This window comes from Drosophila obscura, unplaced genomic scaffold, assembly GCF_018151105.1.
Source record: "Drosophila obscura isolate BZ-5 IFL unplaced genomic scaffold, ASM1815110v1 contig_4, whole genome shotgun sequence".
In the NCBI taxonomy this organism is placed as follows: Eukaryota; Metazoa; Arthropoda; class Insecta; order Diptera; family Drosophilidae; genus Drosophila; species Drosophila obscura.
The window spans coordinates 6,047,827-6,066,374 of NW_024542828.1; the positions used below are offsets into that span (position 1 = coordinate 6,047,827).

The window sequence follows — 18,548 nt, forward strand, 5'->3', positions numbered from 1 at the left end:
ATATATAAAAATGAGCAAAGGGAGATTTAAAAGCTAAAGCTTATCTTATAGGGCACATAAATAGTGGAAATTTTAAGCAGAACTTGGAAAAACTATTTTATGTTAACAAATATAAGAAACTCCTCCCAAAAATTCCACATTAAAATGTTGCCCATACTCGCATCTAAATTTAAACCAAAATAATGAATACATTTTCATTTCCATTGAATGTATCTCTGCCCAGAAAGCCCCTCCAACAATTACCTAAGTCTGAATGTAACCAATTTAATGGAGTGCAAACAGTACGACTCCGACGGTGAGTATGTCAAAAAGCAGGCGTGTTGACGGCCAACAAAGCTACGCTGCTACGGGTACGCTGGAAATAAATACTCTACGAACAGCCCAGTCCCAATGACTTACATTTGTAAAGAGCTTGAACCGAGGGAGAAAGTGAAATTTTTGCATTTCTCAGTGAGCAGCAGCCGCAGCAGCAGCAGCGAGCGGCTCTCCACAACAAGTCAGGGCCATTGCCATGGGCCATTGACAGCGACTCAGACAGCGACAGCTGGAGACGACGACCGGCTTTAGACCAAGCTGCGGCTTCAGCTTTAAACTTCATTTCAGTCAGAAACGAACCACGAACCAACAACGGAGGCGGCCTAAACCGCACGGAAAACGCATCGAAATCGAAAGTGCTTGTGGTCCGCGCGCGCGACTTGAATCGCCAAGTAGTGCTCTGTTGTGTCCGTGAGAAGGGGGCACCATACAAACAGTGCGTATCCATCAGCCATCATATGTCACCGGCTAGCAAACAGACAGCCATCCGGCTTCGGCTTGGGCTTCGGCTTGGGGCTGCTGTTTACCTGGTATTTTTATGCCTGCTAAGCCATGGGCCCTCGTACGTCTTATGTAATGACAGCGATGGTGAAAATATGCAAAAACACGCGAATGAATCACTCACAGTGGCGGAGGCGGACGCTCCCATTTGGTCGCAGTTTCTCGAAGATTATGTTTTGAGGTGTGTGTGTTTTGAATGGCTTAGGGTTTCCCGTTGAGATCACCGTTTGACTTCTTTCCAAAATCCTCACAGCCAAAGCAGCAGCCAGCGAACATCCAAGGATCTGCCGTATATGGGTGGCGGGGATATGGGCATGAGCATGTCCATGAATGGACCCCTCAACTATCATTCGTCGGCCTATAAGCGTCCCGGCAACAACATCTACATCACGCGGCGTATGGGCGAGGCTGTGGAGCTGGAGCCGCATTTGCGCAAGCCCGTGGAGAGCCAGAGTCCCATTGTGAATCCACAGTTCCGGCCGATGACTAATCAAATGTTGCACCAACAGCAGCAGCAGCACATGCAACAACAGCAGCAGCAGCAGCAACAGCAGCAGCAACAGCAGCAGCGTCAGCAGCCTGGATTTCTGCAGCAGCTCTTTGGCATTGGCGGCAGCTCTGGCGGAGCCAATCCCAATCCAAATCCTCCACCGCAGCAGCAGCATCTGCGGCCAGTACCCCTGCAGCAGCAGCAGCAACAGCAGCAACAGCATCTGCAGGGCAGTGGCCAGCCGACAACATTCCGTGCCGTTTCCGAGAATGATCTGTATCTGCTGGGTGCCATCGAGAAGCTGGTCTATCGTGTTGGTAATGCAACTAGAAGCCAGTCAAAAGAAAACTTTCCCTTTCAACCGTGAACCATGAAATGCTTTCAGATTACTTGGAGAGTCGCGTGCGGCGGTCAGAGCAGTTGATCTACTACCTGATGGCTGGCAACAATCAGAAGGAGGTGAAGGATCCCTGCCCCACGAACTTCACGCGCATCAGCGACAACTGCTACCACATCAATAGCCAGCAGCAGGTCAACTGGAAGACAGCGAACTCTGCCTGCAAGGCCCTCAACTCGCATCTGGCGGAGTTCGAAAAGGTATCGGAGAACGAGGAGATTATGGCCTATCTGCTGAATCAGCCGGCGCACAGGGGCCGCGACTACTGGCTGGGTGGCCTCAATCCCGGTCTGCTGTGGATCTGGTCCAACTCGGCCAAGCCTGTGAATCCCAACACGAATCTGACATCGATAGCCATGGCACAGAAGAGCGAGAATGCCACGGCCTCCAATCTGGTGGATAGCACCGAGGACACATCAGACGAAAGCAGCGAAGTGCTCAACAATACGATGCAAATCGAGGGCAAAGGGCGGTGTCTGCGCCTCAGCTACAATGCTGGCAAGCATAGCTATGTGTACTATGGCCAGGAGTGCACCTCGAGGCACTATTACATATGTGAGCACGAGGACAAGACGCTGGATAATAAGATCAAGAAGATATCCCGCGAGCTGAAGCTCTTCGAGTGAGGAATGTGATAGGTCGAAGGGCAATGCACTGCACAGCACAGCACCGCACTGCACTGCACTAGTTAATTTATAGCCATATTATATCGCCTAAATTTCGAATGAATTTATTCTTGTGTTAAACGTTAAATATTTATAAATATTTATACACTTAAATAAACATAGTTGATAGTGTTCAAAACGTGTGTTAAGGATACTTTGTTCTTGCACAGCAAAGCTTAAAGGGGGATTACATAATGTAAGTAAAAGAATTGAAACCTCTGCGGCTGGGCCGCGTTTGGTTCACATGCTAAAAGCCAACAAAAATTATACACAGAGCGACTGGCTGTGTGGATAGAGATCGTACCTTATGGCCACGCCTAGTCAGGATATAGATAATCCTGCAGTATGTTCTGGAAAGCAATCTTAATCTTACCACGATCCCGCCCATTCAGCTTCTGTATGTCCGGCAGCAGGCTCATCAGAAACATGGCATCGGAATCGGTCTTGCAGTCGCACAAATCCACGACGCCGCCACCTCCATTCGCCACCGGGCCAGCCGAGTTGTTTGCCTCCAGACGCAGCGACGACGGCGCCGCCTGATGATGGCCGTGCAGATGCCGCTGGCTCAAATAGCTGCCACTGCTGCTACTGGCCATCGTGCCTGCCATGGGTGTGGCTCCTGTGGCTAAATTCGATGGAGTTGGTAGTTCCATTTCGGAAGGCGCGACAGGAAGCGCTCCTCCGCTGTGCGTTGTGGTGCTGACTAGATCCACGGGCTTGCTAAACGTTGGACGTACAAAGGAAATGTTCAAATGGGTCGTGGGCTGTGCAGGGAAATTGACACCTGACACTGTAGCAGCAGCAGCAGCAGCGGTCGGTGGCAACTCCTGCGACCGTGGGCGACTGGCACGCACTTCGTCCGGATACAAGCGTAGCTGGAGACGATTGTGATGCACTCGATTGGTGTGCGGCTGTTGGGGGGCATAACGTCGGTGGGCCTCGGCCGCGGACGAGGTGGCTGCCGCAGCCACACTAGAAGTGGGCGCCATTTTATGCATTTCATGGTCTTCGGGCTCGTCCTCGTCATGGTCTGGCGTTCCCTGCTCGAAATCATCCACTGGCTCCTCGCACTCGGACTTGATATCGTTGCTGTCCAGCTGGCTGTGATACCGATTGCGTCCCTCCTCCTCTATGAGGTCCTCTAGCTCCGAGTTGTTTGGCTCATTCTCGTCGAAGTAGTCCAAATAGTTGTCCAGCGGCTGCGGCTGAGGACTCTGCAGAGACGAGGGTGTCGGCTGGTTGGTGCTGCTGGTGGTGGTACCGATGGTGGTCACGGTGCGCTCCCTTTGCATGCGATTCGACAGGCTGGAGAGATGCGCCAGGGCATCCTGCACCTGGGTGTCCAGCGATTTGGGCTGCTGGTGCTTCTTGCGCAGATACGGATGCAGGAAGAACATACGATCAAAGTACGACCAGCAGGGCGGAACTTTCTCCTCCAGATAGTTGGTATACTCGCGCCGAAACGAAATGCGCAAATTGGTCCATTTGGCAAGACTGGCGCCGGGATTCTTCTCCAGCTTCAGGTCCACCTCCCTCCAGAAGTTCTCCACGTACGGTCGACAGAAGTAATACTTGTGCCTGGGATTGTAGATGGCCTCATCGCGTTGCACAACATCGATTAGTTTGAAGACCTCCTCCGTTAGCCAACGCGATGCACTGCAGCTGGCATTCGCATTCGCATTATTACTGGACACAAACTGACTGTTGCCAAATTCACCCGTCATTGTGCTCTGCTCTGGGTTGGGATCCTGGGCGTGGTTTGGCTAGACTCATCAAATACACTTACGTTTCAGACATTTTCGCAAAACATTTTTATTTTTATTGTTTTTCCAAATGTTCTTTTAAGTGTTGTCTGTGGCTCAGTTGTGAACCAAACTCACGGAACTGGTTCATGTCAGACCCTCACAAATATACCGTAATATACCACAAAAATATACAGTAATATACCGATATACCATAAGTCATGAGTGAACCAGTTCATTCTCACTGAATCAATGGAACTGTTTTAGGCAACATAGTTTTTTTTTTTGTGTGTGTTCTTCCGTTTTCCGCGAATTTCTGTATATATCAACAATAAATATTGTTACTTATGCGAAAATAGTGTGCACATACATGCGAGTGCGCCCCGTGCAGATAGTAAGTAGAGAATTGTGCAAGCGCAATTGTTGTGGCAGAAAAACATGACCCGAAAGCGAAAGCTTGCCATCGAGAAAAGGGCCCACAATGTGGAGGCACACACAAACAATAACATTTCGGTTTAAGCAGGAAACATAACACAAAAACGGATCAATGGCTTTATAGCTATTAATTATTCCATATTGTCGACTGGGCCCAGGTGCCCGGAAGAGCTCTCAAAGCTGGCTGGAGACGAAGGCGGACGTGAAATGTTGCAAGAAGCCAGCACGCATGCACCCTGAGCCCGCTGCTGCCCGTCTGCGGGACGCAGCAGCAGGGCAGGGCGGCGTGCCACAAGCATTGGCGAATTATTTTGATTTTAATTCGGCGCCAATAGGAATCTGTCATTCAGCTATTATAAAACGAGTTTATTTTTCTTTTTCACACACCACACTAATCCCCGCATCGATTTTGGCGGGCTGTTTGAGGCATGTTGTAAGAGTGTTGCTTCTGTTTGTTTTGTTGCAGCACTTGAACGGAAACCGTGCCGGAGACATCGGAGTTTGATGCTCTACACAGAGGAATGGCGGTCAAGGTGCAATTTGAGATTGGCCACACGTCAAAGCTGCGCAGCAAGAAAACCCCACATCCACAGGCCTTTACCCACGACTGGGAGATCTACGTGCAGGGCGTGAACAAGGCGGACATCAGTGCCTTTGTGGAGAAGGTTGTCTTTCTGCTGCACGAGTCCTTTCCCAAGCCGAAGCGAGGTAAGTGTCCGGAACAGGGCCCGCCTGGCACGAGTTTTTGTTTAATTGGTTTCTTTCGATTCTCGAATGCAGTCATCAAGGAGCCACCGTATGCCATACAGGAGTCGGGATATGCCGGCTTCCTATTGCCAGTCGAAATATATTTTCGTAATCGCGACGAGCCCAAGCGCATCATGTACCAGTACGATCTGGAGCTGCAGCAGACGGGGCCACCGCGTCATCATGTCGAGGTGAAGACACACGTCTTTGATGCCCCCTCCGAGGACTTTCGCGCCAAGCTGATGCGCGGCGGCGGAGTGCCTGTGTTTGGTGCCAATATCGGCCCAAGCAGCCTCAGTCGGACACTATCGCCCAGCGTCGGTGGCGACGGACCCAACAACGAGGTGGCCATTGTGAAGGCCAAGGGTGGGGGCAGCAGTGCCCTGACCATCGATGCGGCACCGATCAAGAAGCACAAGTCGCGCAACGATCCGGATCCTGGGAAGACGAGTGCCTTCTCTGCGCTCTTTGGCCCGCCCATTACCAAGGGGAACGGCGGCAATATGTTGGCCATTGCCGCACCCCCAAAACACTCGCCGGAGGGCAAAGCGGCGCCCGCCAGTGGCAAGAGCGGCTCACACGATGGCAAAGAGAAGTCGAGCAAGGAGCGCGACAAGTCCAGCAGCGGGGAAAAGCCGCGCGAGAAGGACAAGAAGGATCGCCATGGCCGGGACAAGGATCGCAAATCAAGCAAATCCGGCGAGGGTGGCGGCAAGCATGATCGCGACAAGGAAAAGTCGAAGAAGGACAAGTCCCGCGACAAGGAGCGTGAACGTGAGCAGAGCTCAAGCAGCACACCCTCCTCTACGGCCCTGGTGCTGGCCAATGCCTCGGCATTGGTGAAGCGTACGGCAAGTCCGAAGCCCGGCAAGACCGAAATGAGTGCGCCCAGCCCCAAGAAGACGCCCACTGATGCGTCCACTGCTCTGGCAGTGCCCACCTCGCGATCCAAGGAGCGCGATGACCACAAGTCCGGCAAATCAGAATCCAAGGACAAGGAGCGCAGCTCCAACAAGAAATCCAAGAAGGAGAAAAAGGACAAGGAGCGTGAACGCGAGCGCGAACGGGAGCGGGAGCGTGAGAAGCAGCGCGAGGAGCACAAAGACAAGCGGCTGCCCAAGGATGAGCGCACTGGCCAAACCGACAGTCCGCTGGCCGCTGGCAATCCACAGCAGCACCATCTGGCAGCGCCCAATCAGAGCGCCTCCGGGACGGGCAAGGCGACGCCCACCTCAGTGGGCAGCAACAGCAGCAGCAGCATGGCCAGCAGCGGCAAGAAGGGCGGCGATCACAAAGAGGATGCGACGTCGACGGCCGCTGCGAAGCATTTAGAGAAAGCAGCCACTGATCCAAAGGCCGACAAGGGGACGAGCAATGGCAATGCAGACAACAACAACAAGAAGTCACACAAGCACAAGAAGAAGGACAAGAGCAAGGACAAGGATAAGGAGCGCAGCGAGCGCGAAAAGGACAAGGAGAAGCCCAAGGAGCGGGAGAAAGACAAACAGCAGCTGGCAGCGGCAGCAGCAGCAGCAGCAGGAGCAACTGCAGAGAAGCCATCAGTGGCTGAGCCGTCGCCCAAGACAACAGCCGCAAGTCCCAGCGGTGAGGCCACGACAACGGAGAAATTTGCACCCAGCGGTGCCGGTGCCAGTGCCAGTGCCAATGCCAACAGCAGCAAGAAGGAGAAACACAAGAAATCCAAGGAGAAGGCCTCCAGCAAAGATGAAAAACGCCAGCGAGAGGCCTCCGGGGAAAAGCAGGCAGAGGCCAAGCACAGCGGCAAGCATCAGCAGCAGCAGCCACAGACGCATCCACAGCCGGGACAGAACAAAGCTCCAAGCAATCTAGACCTCAGCGATGTGGACTCTGCACAATCGGCGCCGGATCTGGCTGCCACCAGTGCCCTGGCCGCGGCGGCAGCGGCCACGCTCCAGCACTCGGACAGCTCCAACAGCAGTTTTCCCGATCTGCCAGCGAGGAGCAGCCAACAGAAACCAACGACACAGGCGGTCAAAGCTGGTGCGGCATCCGGTAAAGATGCCAAATCGGCGGGCAAAGAGCACAAGGGAAAGCCAAAGCCGAGCGAAAAGCCAGAGAAGAATGTGAGCGAGAAAGCCGAAAGGGCAGACAGAACGCCGGACACCAAGGCGGCGGACAAGTCCGAGACAAAGCCGGACAAAGAGGAAAAGAAACGGAATCGTCGCAGCTCACAGAACAGCAACAGCGGCAGCGGTGGAGGTGGTGGGGGCGGCTTTATAGAGCCACCGGTGAAACCCTCAAAAAAGGAACAGAACAAGGCGCCGCGTGAGAAATCCAAATCGCCCTCACTGCGTCCCTCGAATGCAAACTCCACAGCTCTGGTGCCTGTGGCTGTCGCTGGTGGTGCAGGATCGGGATTCCTGCCGCCGCCACCATCCTCGCCCAGCAATAGCCATTCCAGCGGTGGAGCGACAACAGCCAGCAGCCTGAACAACAACAACAACAACAATAACAATAGCAGCAGCAGCAGCGGACACTCGCCGGCTGAGATGACGCCATCCCTGCAGGTGAGCACCACATCCCTGCCGACGGAATATCTAAGCGAGCTGCAGGAGCTGCATCACAAGATTATGACGCTGCAGGACAACGAGGAGCTGCAACAGGTTGTCGAAATGATTGCGGCCACCGGCTGCTACGAGATCACGCACAAGACCTTTGACTTTGATCTGTGCAAGCTGGATCGTGTCACTGTGCAGCGGCTGCAGGAGTTTCTGGCCACCTCCGTCTCGTGACACCAAATGGGCAACGCCGCCGCCGCCCCAGCTCTCTACAGCTAGACGATGCACACAAAAAAAAACCCTCATGCACATAACCAAATCAATACAATTTAAAGAAGTTTTAGGTTTAAAAAGTTGTGTAAGCCCCAGCCACCACCACCCACAGCACAGGTTCTCCCATGCCCTCCCGTTCCCTTCCCCTTTTCGTTTAGATCGTTAAGTTAGAGGCCAGAATAAGCAAGCAGCAGTATGCGATACTGTCCCACTCTATCTCTCTCGATGCACAGGAAGGCTATCTATAAGCACACACACACACACACACCTATCCATAATTCCCATATATACGATACTACCCCATATACATATATATATATATATTGAAGATTTGATTACGCGATCCTTTAGCTCGAGACTCATTTGCATCTAAGACCCCTATTTTATGCTTTTAATATTATTCTTTTAGGTTTCCTATTCGCTTATAAAAGTACTTTTATTTTTTTTTATAATGTATCTACATTCATATTTGGTAAGATGATCTTTTTTGATACTTTTTACTCTTTAATTTATTGAGTATTTAACTATGCAAATAAATTATTACTTTTGTACAATTAATTACGCCTTTGGTTAGTTCTTTTTTATTATTATGTTTTATTAACCCTCCGAAGAATCCTTAGCCAGACAAAAAACAAAAACAACACTAAACTGAAACTGAAATTGAAGCAAGTATTATAGTTATATCTACATAGATAAGATACGATATATATATATATATATGTACACCCCCAATTTATTATGCACGTTAAGGTATTACCGGATATATAATATATCAGCAGTAGAATGATGGAGTGCCGTAGACAGCCCAGTCCCCGTAAAGGATTCTATTGAACGAGTGCGAAATGCTCGTGCCAGCCGCCTTGAAATACACATATGTATGTAGTTATGACATGGATACGTATAATCACGCATCAAAACCAAAGGAAAGTAAAGTTTAGTGCAGGTGTTTAGTATTGTATATACGCGATTACGAATTTACGCAAACAAAAGTTAATTTTTAACCACAACCCAACCCAACCCAGCCCCCCAGTGAAGAGGTCAATGCTCAGAGGTGCCCATTCCCAAATTCCCAAAACAAAACACCCCCTTACGCGTATATACATACTTATCGTAAATGTCTGTATGTGAAGAAATGTTTATCAATATTCAAATAAAAAATACATACAGGCATACTATAAATACAGTGCTATACAAAAATATATATATATATACTATATAGATGTGTGTTCTTCGGTATTTGGTTTCAGAGAGAGAGAGAGCGTTACTTGGTTTCTCTACATGTGTATAAATACAAAATAATTAGTTTCTACTTTCATTCGTTTTGAGTTAAGGAACTATTAATACAAAAACTGAGGCAGAGGTTTCAAACATAATGCCTAACAAGAGAGCTTAGTCTTATGGGGCTACAAATGAAAACATTGTGGAGAGGAAACTACAAATGCTAGAACTAAAAAGGAAAACAATATCCTAACAGCAGTGCATATTCGAGTACTATTCGAGCTAATTGATTAGCAGATCTCTGTGTTTGGTTTTTTTTTTTGTGACTAATGACTAGAGAGAGTGCATGTTGACTAGTCGCGGCAATAGCAATATTTTCGCATTTCGGGATCACGATCGTAAATGCATCTGGCCTGTGTGCCATACTTATTCACGCGCGAGATATCCGTGAGCTTCGTTGTGGCACTGAATGTCTGCAGATTGTGCGCCACGCTGGCCTCGTACAGCCCATTGCCGGGCTGTGTGATCAGCTGCAGCTGATACATCTCATCGTGTACCTCCGTCTGGCCGGTCATATCCGCCAGGAAGCCATCCCTGTCGCTGTTTGTCTTAAACTGCAGCAGTTCCTTGTGCGGCTGCAGCCGCAACGCCCAATTAACGCGAAGCAACTGAAAGGGTAAACAAAAACTTAAGAAAACATCTCCAAAATGGTTTGTCGTGTTGTCGTGGCAAACCTCGAGGGGAGCGCAGAGCTGTCGTTGCTCGGCTGTGGCTGCATTGATGGTGTCCACAATGCTCTGAGCCAACTTGAGTATGATGCCAGAGTATTGAGTGTCATTCAGTTGCAGTGGGCGCCAATTGAGGCAGGCGCACCAGTGAGGCTCTATATAGGCATCGGCACAAGAGCGATTGCTGGGTATGGGCTCCAGCAGCGAGATGGCACGTCCTCGAGCCAATTCTGAGATGTGTATGGCCGCCGTGCTGGGCTTGGGGAATATGTCGTTGCTCTCGACCGTCGACTCTTCATCGCTGGCAGTCTGCAGCTCTGTGGAGATGAATCAATTGAGATGATTCCACATTAAGCTAGAATGTTTTGGACCTACGAATGATATGCTTCAGTGTGGCATGCACATCGAATGGCGTTGTGAGGCGCTGCTCATTGGCCAGAAAGTTTTTGTACTCCTGGGGGAAGCGTTTCTTAAAGGACTCGGGAAAGGCAAAGCTAAAGAACGGCAATCGCTCCTCCTGTTTGCCTTGCAGGGTGGCCCGCACCTCGGCAAAACGATTGCCATGATCTGCCATAAAAATGAGAATGGTGTCGTCCAGCAGGGCGCTCTCCTTGAGCGACACCAGCCAGTCGTGTACATCATCATCGGCGGCGCCCACCAGATTGATGGAATCATGCGAGAGTCCACCATGAAAGCTGAAGACAAAGCGCGGTGCATCCCGATATTTAAGCATAAACTAAAAACAAAATTCTCAAAAAATATGTGGGAACTGCTGAAGCCAAAGGACTTACATTCTTGGTGTACTCCAGCATGGTGATGTGATCCGGCTGATGGCCAATACAGTTCGGCTGGCTGTCGCCTGCCATTTGCTCTGCCTCCACAAAATAAGTGCGCAAATAGTGGTCAACGGGCTGCGATTGAAACCCATTCATGCGGTACGTAAAGGTGCCCACATTGGGTAAATCTTCGTTGAAGGAAGTCATGTAGCCGAGACGTGCAAAATCCTGCCAAATCATGGGATACGAATCCACGCTGCCCGATCCCGAAAATCGTTTCCTTGTCTCTGGCAGCTCCAGTTCCGTAAAGCCCGTGAGCAGTGGCACCAGCGCCTGTGGCGTGCCATCGCCCACAATATTATATCCCTTCAGCACGGTGGCGCCCATTTGGTTGGTTAGATATTCGTACGTTCTTGGCAGTTTGCGCATGAAGGCGTTGCGACTCAGCGAATCGAAGCCGAACATTAGGACATTGTAGAACGAGGCGGTGGGCACTTCCTGCATCTGAGGCTGGGCCTGGGCCACTGCCTCGGGTGGCAATACAGCCAGATTTGGTGCAAAATTGGCAGCCAGCGGTCGTTGCACAGTATCACGGATGCCATGGGCCATACCGAACCAGCTGTGGGTAGAAAATAAGCAAATGCTATCAGCCAGCCAAGGCAGGGAACTGCGAGGTAATCATCACCTTTGACCGCTGCCCGAGCGGCAAGATACTTTGACAAAGTCACTGCTCTGCAGGACATACGGCTCCTTCATTCGCAGCGTTCGCCCAAAGCGCACCTTGTAGTCAGACTTGCGTATGATATCCGTATACGAGCAAATGACATCCTCGTGACTGGCAGCAATCTCGGGCCTCACAAAGCAAATGGACTTCTACAGAGCGGGAGATTAAGAGGAGGTAGTCATAAGCATTGCAAAACATTTATCCCGCAAACACCTCGCACATGACCCAGTCCAGTCCATCGCCGCATTGTATTTTTCCCACCGGCTTGTAGAATTGCATGATATCGGGATTATCCACGGGTAGGTGTGGATGTCGGCATTCGCCTTGATTCATGGCCGACCTAATTGACCGCTCGATAATTTCGCTACACATGAGAAATGCATATACAAACAAAAGACATAAATAAATGATTATCTGCAGGGCACACACACCCACACATTGCTTGTGCAAATATATACCTATACATACATTTTAACATTTTTATCCACATCCCGCTCTTCGTGCAACACATACAAGGAAACGAGCAACAAAACCAGGCAGAGGCCCACAGCAATTTTTTGTACCGTCCCACGGCGTAAAACTCTCATTTTTTATGGCTGTAAACAAAAAATTTCGGGCGTAAAGGTCATTGTATCGTTGGGTATGGGCAGCGTACTCACGTTTCGTATCCACGTATTGCTGATTCGGCAGCTGGTGTTGTATTGCAGCATGCAGTGACACAAAACGGTAATTAATTAATTGTAATTGCACTCAAGTGCATTGTTTAAATTTTTCAACAAAACTCGCGCAATGCACCAACAACTAGCCGGGCGATAGAGGTGGAAGTATTACCAATATATCGGAGATGAACCATTTGTGATGCACGATACTTCTGTTTCTAGAATTTTGTGGTTTACTTTAATTAAATTGGTTTATTTCCATTTGGATATACTTTAACCAATCAATACAAGTTTGCTTATTCCCTATATTTGTATTTGCATACATATATTTTGAATTCGATGCATCGATATCGAGAATTTTGTTCTATCGATCATGAGGTTTGTGATGTTATCCCACCGATATTAATTGTAAACAAAGGGCCGAATCACTAACCATACTTAATGGTTAGTGGCCGAATTCAAGCCAAAAAAATGATCAATTTACAACCTCTTTATTGGTTTTAGGGCCTCTTGCACAAGACCAGGCGCACTGCAGTAAAGTGACTATAAAATAAATAATGCCAACCACCATAAAATAGAAGGCATAAACGGTAAACTGTTCAAAAACGTTCAAATTGAGATTGACATTTTCCGAAACAACCACAAAAGTCAAGATGCATTGTAAAAGGAGCGCAATAAAAGTGTTGAAGCCAAAGACCAAGGCAAAGCTGTCCTCCACCAGGTTGCTGGCCAGTTCAGAGCTGAGAGAAGAGCGATACATGGCATACATTGGCAAAGGAGAAGAGATTGAGCATGAAGACAAACCTGGCCACCGTTATGGTAAAAGCAAATAAACCGCCGAAAAGAACATAGCCCAGGTAGGAATAGTATATATTGCTTGTCCAAGATGACAGCAATATACAGCCACCCTCCAGTAGGGACAGCAAAGCTATCGTCAGAAAGCTGGTGCGCGTCTTCAGGCGACTTGCAGGAAAGTATCCCGCCAGCAGCGAAAAGATTGCACTCAGGGCCGTCAGTGCAGCGTCCACAGCTCCATTCCATGCAATCTGGTAAGCAGATTGTAAACATTGTATACACTACTATTTACTACTCTATCTGCGTACACTTACTGGAGGCTCATTGTAGGACTTCCACAGCACCTGCATGTAGGTGCTGATCTGGAGAAAGCCCGCCAGGGTCATGGCATACCATAGACTCCACTGCAGCACCGTGGGATTTGTGTAGGCGCTGTGGAAGTGGGACCAAAGTAGCTGCAAGGCATGAAAGTTTTGCTTTGTGGCAGCTGAAGGCTTTGCCACCGTTTCCTCTGGCTTATTTGAACCATTCTCAATGGCTCCTGCCTCGGACTTTGTGTCATTTTTCCCAGCGCCCGATTGGCTATGGAAATACAGACTCTTTTCGACCTTTGGCAGACCGAATGACCAAACAAGCGCCAGTACTTGAGCTGCAGGAAAAAGTAAAATGTTGAATTATAGAACATCTAATTCTCCAGGGAACTGTACGCACTTGTAATGCTGATAATGTAGAGCTGCCGGTACACCATCCACTGCATGCCAATCATAAGTTGCGCGAGGAGGCCGCCCACTAACTTTCCCAGGAACATGGCCGAACGGGTGTAGGAGGTGACACGCGGATAATGCTTCTTTTCGACCTTGGCATAGATGTACGCATAGTAGGCCACCTCACCGGCCTGATAGAAGCCGTAGAACACCTCAACCACCTGCAGGCCCGTCAGTGTTGTAGTCCAAAGCAGCGTACTCCAGACTAAGATGCCCGTCAGGGCATTGGCAATGATCACAGGCTTATATCTGATGACAGAAAAGATGATGAGAGATCTGACCTTGCTGCAATTGCATTATTGCATGCATGGCTTACCTGAGAAAGTCTGTGATGAGAAAGACAAAGATTTGTAGAGCCAGATAGGAGTAGGTGCCCACGGGATAGACGGAACGATTGATCTCCTCCTGGGTAACTTGATACCAGTCACTCATCAATATCTCCGCATGATACGGCTCCGAGGGACGGATCTCGCGCAGGAAACCGAATATGCATAATACCCACGATATCTTCAGCCACGACTCCATCCCGCTGCGGCTGCCAATTCGAATCTAAACGCGATAGATACTGCTCTCCAGCGATAATGCTAGTGCGGTGTCTAGAAAGCGTAGACAACCTATTAAAATAATTACACATTCTTCCAGTCAGTTGCGGGGAGGGGGGCTATGAGGGTACCTCTCTGACTATAGAGATTTCGTTTCGACGTCTTTATAATCAGCACAACTCGCGATTCGACACGACGCTAGATTTTTGCAACGAGCAAAACCTACATGGACTGGTCGCAATGTGTCTGTGGGCCTGCCTGTCGCTGACTTCACACACATCGAGGAGGAGCCGCTAGGGAGATCCGATGAAAAGTTTCCGCTAATTTGCTGTCAGCATAGCCAAAGCACAATCACGATGCAGCCGGGGTGATCCGTTCCCACTCCATGAAATTATAATTATCAGCTAATTAGACTATTAGCACAGCACTTAAGTGAATCTTTTAGTCTAACTTAACAGTTCTTAACAATTGCGGTTTCCTCCACGAAACTCTCATAAGTGAAATTCTACGCTGATAAGTTAAAAGCACTTCGATCAAAATCTCATGTAATATGCGTGGTAGCCCATACTACCATGATAAGGCCAAAAGAATCGCACCATGACGCCGGGGGAATATTAATAGCTTTCGAAGGTCAAATTTGAAGTTCCAAAAAGGCAAACTATATTTTTTTGCGATGTGTTAATTGCATCAATATAAAATTCATAATTTCGAGAGGTGATACAATAAAAGGCTTCCATTAAAATATTATAAATTGTGGTGCACAGTGTGGGATAAAGTGCATACCCATTTAATAATATATCCGGTGTCTTCGTTTAGCAGGCACTGTCTGAAACCTGGAGACATTCCGCAAAAGCTTAGCAGAGAGCAAAGCTACAACTGGTTCGTACATACCCACACGTACAAATTGAAATATGTCCGGCAAGACTAACCTATGCACATATGTAGATATATCCATATTTATAAGCCATAGCGATGACATCCCTTCAAAATTATAGGCTATAGTAGAATTGTCGTTCATAAACAAGCCCTCAAAGGGTAAGGGTAATACCTATACGAAGATCCAAAGTGCAGAACTGCTGTGCCGTTGTGTGTGTTATTACCCATTCAGTTTGATAAAGATGAACCTTTAGCTGGGTACACAAGACACAACTTGATCTTGATGCAATCGCTGTGTGCGATTATAAACTATCAGCTAATTATATGATTAGCACGGCCACTCAAGTAAATACGCCAATGATGGTCTATAAAAGCAGGTCTTTATTCCGCGACACTTGAGACAGATTGGGGGTTTGCTTTCTATATATGGAACATATCTACACAATGATTAGCTAAACTTTTTCCATCAATCTTTCCTGGAATACAATCACATTATCGTACAGAGAAATCGCAGAAACGAGAACTTAAAGGAACAGGTTTCACTTAAACTAATTAAATTTGTGCACCACCAACAGGTGACTTTAAGTACGTTTGCTAAATGCATCTAAAACTATTCCAAAGTATCGTCCAGCTTCTCCCTGGTGGCTGCTCGAAACCAGAGATATTCCACGAGAACTGATATCAAATAGAGAATGCCCACGGCAATGAAATAGAAGGCATAGGCCGTGAACTGTCCCACAGCGTCGAGTTCAAAGCCCGTCTCTGTGACAAATATAATGGTCAGCAGGGACTGGAAAATGAGTGCAATCAGCGTATTGAAGCCAAACACTAGACCAAAGCTATCCTCCTGCAGGTGCCGGGCCACCTCAGCGCTGTAACGAATTGGGGAAACATAATTAAATAGAGATCTCTGAGCAGGGTCATAGAGTTTATCTTACCTGGACACTGTGATGGTGAATCCATAGAGGGCACCAAACAACACAAATCCCACATAGGACCAATAGATATTGTTTGTCCAGCAGCAGATTAGCACACAGCCTCCTTCCAACGCAGAGAAGAATGCCAAAATAAGCAGACTTGTGCGCGAACTAAGTCGATCTGTGTGCAGATAACCGGCGGCCAAGGCACTCAGTGCAGCCAATGCGGTTAGCACTGCATCCACAGCTCCGTTCCATGCTATCAACGGCTCTGGTTCGATCACTTTCCACAGTATCTGCATGTAGTAGGTGACCTGCAGGTAGCCAGCCAGGCCGATGGCATACAAAAGGCTCCACTGGATCACGCGGCCATTGGTATACGCACTTCGAAAGTGAAGCCACAGCAAAAGCATGGCCCTAAGCAACTTCGGCTGTGTCTGGCTGGACACCTCCATGCTGGAATCACCTGGCAACTCGGTTTGCGTATACGATGACTGATCGGATATGGCTTCTGGTGTGTCACACGTCTCCTCGCGATGAAAGTACAGGCTCTTGTCCACTCGGGGCAGACCAAAGGCCCACAGCATGGCCATAATTTGAGCTGCAAATGGAACATATGGAAAATAAATCTCTTTGTACTGGTAAGGCAGATGCCACCGTCACTCACTGGCCAGCGTTATATAGTTGAGTTCCTTGTAGTTCATCAGCTCCAGATTGATCATCAGCTGGGCGGTAATGCCGGATACCAACTTTCCCACAAACATGGCAGCTCTTGTGTGCGAGGTGACGCGGGGATAATACTTTTTATCCACTTTGGCATAGATGTACGTAAAGTAGGCCACCTCTGCCGCCATGTAGGTGCCATAGAAGACCTCCAGAATCTGCAGGGACAACAAGCTAGTGCTCCAGATGAGCATGCTCCAGATGATTACACCAGTGGCTCCAATTGTGATGATGAGCGGCTTGTAGCTGCAAAACGAAGTGTACAGACGTTTAGTTGGAAATATCTTGTTTGAGAATTCATTTCGGTTTACCGCAGAAAGTCGGTTATGAGGAATACAAAGACCAATTGCACCATGTACGCATATGTGCCCACGGGATAGACATCATGGGTGAGCTGTAAAACAGATTTAATATTATTTTGTTTGGTATAATATTATAGTTTGAGTGTGCCTTTCACTCACCTGAGTTTCGGTGATATTACGCCAGGGACCCAATAGAAATTCCGTGACGTACGGCTCTGAGGGTCGGATCTCGCGCACACATCCAAAGATGCATAGCAGGCAGGAAATTTTCAGCCACTCTTTCATTGTGGCAATTGTGTAACGGTAGCGCGCGTAACGTAATGTAACGTAAGGTGGTATAGCGTATAGCGTATGCCGTTAGGTTGGATCTGGCTTTCCGCATTCGTGGAATGAATTGCTGGTTGGGCTTTGTTGTTTGGTTAAGCGCTTTTTAGCGATACACAGAGACCCCATTTGTTGTATCAGGCCATGGACACCGGCATTCAATCTAATCTTTGCACTCTCTGGATGGCCATTATCACTCTAAACAACCCTATTTATATTTTTGTATTTACACGGAAATCTCTGTTCAAACGATTGTTAGATAATTCAAAGATTTATAATGAACAGAACAGCACCTAACGCCACGACAACCGGCGTTTCGCACACACACGTTTACTTTGTGAATGTCAAATAAACATTTAAGCGCAAGCAATCACACATTGTACATAATACGTATATATACGTATATCTGTCTGTTCGATCGAAGCGTACAGGTGGGTACAGGCTATCAATTTTCAGACACCCTACACGTGTGGCCGCTGTTGACTTTAAGATCGAATCAAAGAACTTTCTAGCTCTCTCTCTCTCACAACTTTTTGTTATCGATTTTTCACACAAAAACAACACTTATATCGAATTATAATGTACCTTATAAAAGCAACAAATGCATGGAACAACCGCAAATCAATTAAAATCAATTGTGTGGCCATGAATAAACTTTGATTTCATGCTGTCGCCTGGCCTGTTACATCACAACAACGCAACAGAACGACGCGACAGAGCAACAGCGCAGCGCAGCATCTGTGCAGTGCGCGAGACTTGCCAGCCAAGTGATTGGCTATAACACCGCGAAGCGCTGTAGCTGTTCCCACCTGAATGGCAATTGCGTCAGAAAAAAACAATAACAACAAAACAACTAGAATCAAAGGAGGGCTTTGGGAACCGAAGCTTTAGGTACCCAAGGATATTATTAGATTTTTTAAAATTTGGATAGGCAGTAGGAAAGCTCATTTGGTTACCTACGTATTAGGCTTAGTTGGGCTGTCTTTATGGCTCCAAGAACTCACTTTATGAACTATCCTTTGGCTATGGCAGCAGCTACTATGTGATATGGTGGGCGCGATTGCTTTTTTCTCTGCATTTCCAATGCCTGCTTAA

The 18,548-nt window shown here is 48.2% G+C and overlaps 6 protein-coding genes across 7 annotated transcripts; 2 read left to right on the forward strand and 4 right to left on the reverse strand.

Moving 5' to 3' along the window:
- Positions 1 to 1,022: 1,022 nt before the first annotated feature.
- LOC111065840 (myb-like protein P) lies at positions 1,023 to 2,434 on the forward strand. Its single transcript, XM_041594985.1, has 2 exons — positions 1,023 to 1,623; positions 1,692 to 2,434. The coding sequence occupies exons 1-2, from the start codon at positions 1,110 to 1,112 to the stop codon at positions 2,327 to 2,329; spliced, it is 1,152 nt and encodes a 383-aa protein (XP_041450919.1). The 5' UTR covers positions 1,023 to 1,109; the 3' UTR covers positions 2,330 to 2,434.
- A 216-nt stretch (positions 2,435 to 2,650) lies between these two features.
- Positions 2,651 to 4,248, reverse strand: LOC111065839. Its single transcript, XM_022354267.2, has one exon. The coding sequence runs from the start codon at positions 4,090 to 4,092 to the stop codon at positions 2,686 to 2,688; it is 1,407 nt and encodes a 468-aa protein (XP_022209959.2). The 5' UTR covers positions 4,093 to 4,248; the 3' UTR covers positions 2,651 to 2,685.
- Positions 4,249 to 4,369: 121 nt separating this feature from the next.
- On the forward strand, positions 4,370 to 8,247 carry LOC111065852 (protein AF-9). Its single transcript, XM_022354280.2, has 3 exons — positions 4,370 to 4,504; positions 5,012 to 5,253; positions 5,326 to 8,247. Exons 2-3 carry the CDS (start codon positions 5,067 to 5,069, stop codon positions 8,064 to 8,066), a joined length of 2,928 nt encoding a protein of 975 aa, XP_022209972.2. The 5' UTR covers positions 4,370 to 4,504; positions 5,012 to 5,066; the 3' UTR covers positions 8,067 to 8,247.
- A 1,010-nt stretch (positions 8,248 to 9,257) lies between these two features.
- LOC111065853 lies at positions 9,258 to 12,381 on the reverse strand. The gene is made up of 8 exons (XM_022354282.2): positions 12,211 to 12,381; positions 12,020 to 12,147; positions 11,765 to 11,915; positions 11,513 to 11,700; positions 10,843 to 11,446; positions 10,427 to 10,787; positions 10,058 to 10,368; positions 9,258 to 9,991 (listed from the first exon to the last, which is right to left on the reverse strand). The coding sequence occupies exons 2-8, from the start codon at positions 12,136 to 12,138 to the stop codon at positions 9,677 to 9,679; spliced, it is 2,049 nt and encodes a 682-aa protein (XP_022209974.1). The 5' UTR covers positions 12,139 to 12,147; positions 12,211 to 12,381; the 3' UTR covers positions 9,258 to 9,676.
- Positions 12,382 to 12,670: 289 nt separating this feature from the next.
- Positions 12,671 to 14,643, reverse strand: LOC111065855 (thiamine transporter 2). Of its 2 annotated transcripts, XM_022354285.2 has the most exons (6): positions 14,443 to 14,643; positions 14,086 to 14,365; positions 13,717 to 14,018; positions 13,320 to 13,654; positions 13,015 to 13,256; positions 12,671 to 12,950 (listed from the first exon to the last, which is right to left on the reverse strand). In XM_022354285.2, the coding sequence occupies exons 2-6, from the start codon at positions 14,292 to 14,294 to the stop codon at positions 12,686 to 12,688; spliced, it is 1,353 nt and encodes a 450-aa protein (XP_022209977.1). In that variant the 5' UTR covers positions 14,295 to 14,365; positions 14,443 to 14,643; the 3' UTR covers positions 12,671 to 12,685. The 2 variants fall into 2 exon arrangements, with proteins under 2 accessions (XP_022209977.1, XP_022209976.1); XM_022354284.2 differs by lacking the exon at positions 14,443 to 14,643 and having other exon boundaries at positions 14,086 to 14,369.
- A 907-nt stretch (positions 14,644 to 15,550) lies between these two features.
- LOC111065854 (thiamine transporter 1) lies at positions 15,551 to 18,217 on the reverse strand. Its single transcript, XM_022354283.2, has 5 exons — positions 17,289 to 18,217; positions 17,139 to 17,221; positions 16,772 to 17,073; positions 16,126 to 16,705; positions 15,551 to 16,059 (listed from the first exon to the last, which is right to left on the reverse strand). Exons 1-5 carry the CDS (start codon positions 17,412 to 17,414, stop codon positions 15,798 to 15,800), a joined length of 1,353 nt encoding a protein of 450 aa, XP_022209975.1. The 5' UTR covers positions 17,415 to 18,217; the 3' UTR covers positions 15,551 to 15,797.
- Between the last annotated feature and the right edge of the window lie 331 nt (positions 18,218 to 18,548).